We start from the raw sequence: 6,008 nt of genomic DNA on the forward strand, positions 1-6,008 counted from the left end.
TTCTACTTTCAATGGGTTCCAGAGACCAAACATCTACTATGTAATGTCACGGCCAATGTGGCAACTCATGAAACAGATCCAGAGCCATGGCTTCCCACCGGAGGTGGAGGAGCAGGATGATGGCACGCTGCCCATGTCTTGTGCCCAGGAGAGCGGGATGGACCATCACTCTGCAGCCTGTGCTTCTGCTAGGATCAATGTATAGATGCCATTCTTGTACCTCTTACCTGCAAGTTTAGCTTGAATTAAGGCATTTGGGGGGACCATTTAACTTAATTACTGCTAGTTTGGGATGTCTTTGTAAGAGTAGGGTTGGCACCAATGCAGTATGGAAGGCTAGAAGATGGGGGTCACACTTACTGTGTTCCTATGGAAACTTTGAATATTTGTTTTATATGGATTTTTATTTACTTTTCAGACATGATACTAACGTGTGCCCCTCAGCTGCTGAGCAAGCGTTTATAGCTTGTACATTGGCAGAATGGGCCAGAAGCTTATGTTGTGACCCATTGTGAAAATAAAGTATCTTGAAATAATTGGGCATCAGGGAATGTTTGCAAGTATCCCTTAAAGAAGACAAACGTCTGCACAGGCTGCTGTATCCCAGCAGTGAGTCTAGCCCAGTACAGCACAGAAGAGAGGTGGATGGCACCAGCGAGGCTTTGCCCTCTCTGTACACTATCAGTCTGCTCAGCCCATCCCAGGTGTGTGCAGTTGGCCAGAGTCTGTTGGTGAGGAATGTCATCTGCCTAGTGACCTGTTAGCATGGCCACTTCCTAGGGAGGTAATCTGAGGTTCTTTGAACCTTGCCTGCAGAAACCGACTGTTCCCTCAGCCCTTGGCTTCATCTGCATTACCACCGAGTATCAGTTGGAAGTATACAGCATTTGGCAGTCAACTTCCTGTAATAAATTCAACAACAGCAAAAAAAAAAAAAAAAAGAGACAAACACTATTTGTAGCTACTGACTTCTTACCAAACAGTGTCCGCACATAACCCCACAGTGTGTCTTTATTTGTCCAAAAGTAGTCTCCACTGTCAATGGAGAGTGGGTACGACTGCCCTCCAGAAGCTTCGCTTCCCTCCTACCTTGGCCTCGTGAACATGGCAGACACAGGCCAACGGAGCTCTTGGATGCGCAAACCTTGACACTCTTTAAACTGAAAGACTTCATTTCTAACAACAATAGCAACCACCACACACATGCACACACACACACCCCACCCCTACAGATTTCAACTACACAGAAAAGGAACGTAACACCTCTTCCAAACTGAAAGTCAGCTAACTGAAAGCACGGACATACTCCACCACAGAATGCTAACACCTCAAAGCTGACTAGAGGAGGACTACAAACTGTGCTGTGCAAACACAGTCCTAGGGCCAGCCATGGAAAGACTGCAAACACTATGTGAAAGGGTAAGATAGACAGACACAAAATAGGAATGCCTTGGCAAGGCAGAGTTTAAAAAATGTCTTTTCGTTTTCTTTTGTTTGGGTTTTAAGACAGGCTCTCATGTAGCCCAGGCTAGCCTCAAACTCACTATGTAACCAAGGCTTAACCTGAAGGTTCTTTTTCCCTCAACCTTCCAGAGGGCTGACATGACAGCCCTCTCTGAAGTCATCAGGGAGCTCTTAGAATAGCTCAGATGTGGTTTCTACCACCCCTTCCAAAAAAAAAAAAAACAACAACACAACAAAAAAAACCCCAAACCCCACATATACATGGTTTCAATATAATGTATGAGTTACATGACCAAAAGAATAATGTGGGCTGAGAAGATGGTTCTGTGGGCAAGAGTGCTTGCTCTGCAAGTGTGACAATGTGAGTTTGACTCCCCAGACCCACATAAAAGCTGGGAATGGCTGCACATGCTGTAACCCAAACAGGACGGAGATAGAAGAATGTCAGGAGCTCAGTGCCCAGCTGGCCAGCTTAGCAAAGAGTTCTCTTCTGGGTCACTGAAGAATCCTATATTAAGAGAATAAGATGGTGGAAGATGTGTCCTTTCCTGGCCTCCATACAACTCATGTGCATGTACCACACACTCACAACACACATGGGCACGCACCCAGAGAGAGAGAGAGAGAGAGAGAGAGAGAGAGAGAGAGAGAGAGAGAGAACGAACACAAAGGAGTTATATTCTACAGTTCTGATCCCTCAAACTCTGTTCCTTTACTTTAAGACAAGAGGAGTTGGGAAAAAAATGGGAGTCCACGAGTTCTAGAGACCAGAGTAAGGCACTGTCTGTTCTCAGGGCACCTGGGCGCCCACCAGTGGCACATGGAGGCTGGGACACTGAATACTAGTAAGTACATGGCAAACCCCACCTCCACCCTGCTCTTTGACTTCTTTCTCCGTTGGTTTTGTTGAGGCAGGTCTCAGTCTATCTCCCAGAAAGGCCTGGAATTCACTACATTTCCCAGGCTGACCTTGTGTGTCATTCTCCTGACTCAAAATCCCAGGTGCTGGGATTGCAGGCGTGTCAGCACAGCCTGCTGACTTCTATTTGATCACTGGATATCTCACACACACAGGCACTCCTGCCACCCGTCATGTATCACAGCTTCACCAAAGGCTGAAATGCTGCCTTTTGCTCCTGGACACTTAGCATCCATTAACGAGGTAAATTGGGCATGATGACACACATCTGTCATCCCAGCACCTCAGGAGGCTGGGGTGGGAAGCTCCTAGCTTAGGATCTACTGCTGATCACCTGCCAAAGAGACACACAAGAGAATCTGCTCCTCCCTTTTAGATGCCCTTGACCAACTAGAAGGAGAAAGCAGGAGGAAGCTACACAGACAAATCCTCTCCCCATGTGCTATTTTCAAAAACTGCTTCCAGAGGCTGTATGGCCCATGGTGAGGCACCTTAAAAAACCTCCCACAGGAAGGGATTGCCACGCTTCTCTGAGCTCATGGTGGATCAAGAGCAGGGATAGAATACACTGTCCCCCCTTCACTTCCTGGACCCTGGGCTGGCACTTTCCAAATAAGTTTAACATGTCTCTTCTGCCTCTTTTACCACTAGCATAAAGAAACACTGGCTGGTGCTTACTGTTTACTTGCGTGTGCGTGTGGCAGAGACAACCTGGAAAGGCAGTTCTCTCCTTCTACTGCATGAGTCCTGGGGATGGACTCAGGTGTCAGGCTTGAAAGAAAACACCTTTACCCACTGAATAAAGTGCTGGTAAAGTACTACTCAGGTCGTAGTGATGCTGGCAGCTGTGTCAGCACATGCCTTTGATGCCGGCCTTCTGAGGTGATAGGCAGAGGCAGGTGGATTTCTTGCGTTTGAGGCCAACCTGGTTTACAGAGGGAGTTCAAGGACAGCCAGGGGCTACACAGAGAAACCCTGTCTCGAAAAAACAAACAAACAAAAAAAACCTAAAAAAATAAAGAAAAAAGAAGAGCGGAAGAAAGCACCTACGAGGATCCAAAGGCCAGAACTGCGCCACTCAACCCAGCAGAGATTCAGAGTGCGGTCCTCAGAAGCAGGCTGTCTTACACTCACTTCACCATCTGAAGGAGTGCCTGCACAGAGTCTTTGTGAAGGAAGAAATGAAGCAGTGAAGAAATGCAATGTGACTGAGGTGGGACTCAAGCTGGGCAGTCCTGGATCCAGTAAGACAGTTCCAGGGAAATGATTCCCTGAAGAAGCACTGCTTTGATTAACAAGGACAGTCTTGGTTCCCTGTCTAGACCTGGACTTGCCATCCGCACCCTTCATGCATCCTACACCAACAGGAACACTCCTTCACTTTGTGCAGATCTGTGCTCAATACTATTCCAGCAGGAGTTGGATCAGCAGGGGCTTGGTGGGTAAAGATGCTTGTGGCCTGATGATTTGAGTCCAGCCTAATGATTGGATTTGATCCTTGAAAGCCAAGACATGCAGATCACCTTGGTGCTCAGTGATTAAAAGCACATCCTGCTCTTCAGAGGGCCTGAGTTTGATTCCCAGCACCCACAACTACCTGTAACTCCAGCTCTGCAGGACCCAACTCCTCGGACAGCATCTTCAGGCATTTGTCCTCACATGCATAGACCCAAAGTTAAAAATAACTTTAAAAAAGGAATCTCCTCACAATCACAATAGGTTTTCTATGATCACATAGCTAAAATTCTATGGCAATGGGTATGGTGGCACACAGCTTTAATCCAGCACTCAGGAGGCTTTAAGTCTAGTGAGTTTGAGAACAGCCTGGTCTACACAGCCTGGTCAGGACAGCCAAGGCTATATAGTGAGACCCTGCCTCAATCATTAATCAATCAATCAATTCCACCACACACTCTATTAGCCCCACTCTCTAAACATTACTTTCTTCAAAGAAATATAGCAGACTTTCCAGATAATGAATGGGCTCTCATAATTCCCTAATGGGAAAAATTCCCGATGAGGCACTACAGAAAACCACAGAGATTAACTTAATCTTGAGACTGGAGAGATGGCTCAGTGGTTAAGAGCACTGACTGCTCTTCCGAAGGTCCTCAGTTCAAATCCCAGCAACCACATGGTGGCTCACAACCATCCTTAATGAGATGTGATGCCCTCTTCTGGTGTGTCTGAAGACAGCTATAGTGTACATACATATAATAAATTAAAAAAAAAAAAAAAGAGAGAGAGAACTTAATCTTGGGGCTGGAAAGATGATGGCTCAGCGGTTAACAGCACTTGCTGCTCTTGCAGAGGACCAAGACTGGGTTCCCAGCACCCACAAGTGGTGGCCAACAACTGTGTAACTCCAGCTCCAGTAGACGCAACGTCCTCTTCCAGTCTCGGTAGGCACCTGTACTCCCACACATAATTAAGACTTTTTAAAAAAGAAGTTAATCTCGAGGAGCTAGGGAAAAAAAATCAGATGGCGAGCAAGGTAAATGAGAGCAGGCAGGAGCCAGTGAGACGTCACGTCTCTTTTGACTGTTTTCAGAAGGATTCCACTGGACACGCTGACCAGAGGGAACTTTCAGTGGCTGAGCCTGGGGACCTTACGGCAACCGTGTGTGCTCGGATACTTTCCCTTGAAGCGTCTGGACAGCGGCGTGACAAACTCAAGCTTCCTGGGCCAGAATTATCTTGGAGAGCAAAGGCAAGCGCCGTGCAATCAAGATGGGTCACAGCAGAAAACCCACGGGACTCACAGTGGAGACAGCGGAGAAGGGTGAAGGGCACAAGTACCCAAGCGATGTCCTCCACGCGGGCCCCGCCGTCCCCGCGCGCAGTGTGCCACCCCTGGGTTGCGGCGCGGGCGCCTCACCTGCAGGCTTGTCTGCAGCCATCTTCCCGCCTCCGCTCGAGTTCTTCCCTGCAGGTGGCGTGGCCCCGACTCCCGCCGCCGGGCTGGTGACGGCTCCTACGGGCCGGGGACAACTCTTCAGCTCAAGCCGGCTCCAGTCGCCTCGGCTTCGGTCCTGGGCGGGCCACGGGCTGAGGAAGTGACGAAGTGACTGCTCGTCGTCTAGCAACAGCGCCAACACATCCGCCGGTGCGGGGTTGTGTTCCCCGCCATCCACCGCTTCCGCCCCGTAGCGGCCCAGGGAGACGCTACTTCCGGGGCGGGGCCAGCTGGGCGTGGGAATCGGGGCTGGCCTCAGCGCCGGAAGCGCGTTCCTGAGCAAACCCGGAAGTGCAGTAGTGCAGGTCCTGAGTGAAACACAGACGGGGAAGGGCTTTTTTGTTCCGCCTTTCAGCAAAATGGCAGGCACCACACCTGATGCTTCTGTGCCAAGCGCTGAGTCTCACAGGGCCTGTGCTGACTCACTGTTTTCCCACAACAATGAGGATGAGGGGGGCGTTGTTAGTGGCCACCTCCCCCAAATAAAAGGCTTTTTTTTTTTTTAAAGTTTCAGAGCTTTTATGAATTAGCATTATTAAGCAATACTAACATATATGATTTGAGCGGATAAACCAAACAGCAGACCACACCAAGGTGATTCCACGTGAGAGGTTTATTAAGCAGGGATGGGGAGCGGTAAAGTGGGTAGAAGAGTAGAGAAGAGAGAAG

General features: G+C 48.8%; 1 protein-coding gene across 4 annotated transcripts in view; it reads right to left on the bottom strand.

The window, feature by feature from the left end:
* Window positions 1–5,513, bottom strand: part of Cnot10 (CCR4-NOT transcription complex subunit 10) — a 52,497-nt gene extending 46,984 nt beyond the window's left edge. For all 4 annotated transcript variants that reach the window (XM_029543279.1, XM_021206276.2, XM_029543278.1 and 1 more), the window contains exon 1: window positions 5,262–5,513. In XM_029543279.1, coding sequence (XP_029399139.1) covers window positions 5,262–5,283 — 22 coding nt within the window. In that variant the 5' untranslated portion in view covers window positions 5,284–5,513. The remainder of the gene's footprint in view (window positions 1–5,261) is intronic.
* Between the last annotated feature and the right edge of the window lie 495 nt (window positions 5,514–6,008).

Source organism: Mus pahari, chromosome 10 (genome assembly GCF_900095145.1).
Source record: "Mus pahari chromosome 10, PAHARI_EIJ_v1.1, whole genome shotgun sequence".
NCBI classification, from domain to species: Eukaryota; Metazoa; Chordata; class Mammalia; order Rodentia; family Muridae; genus Mus; species Mus pahari.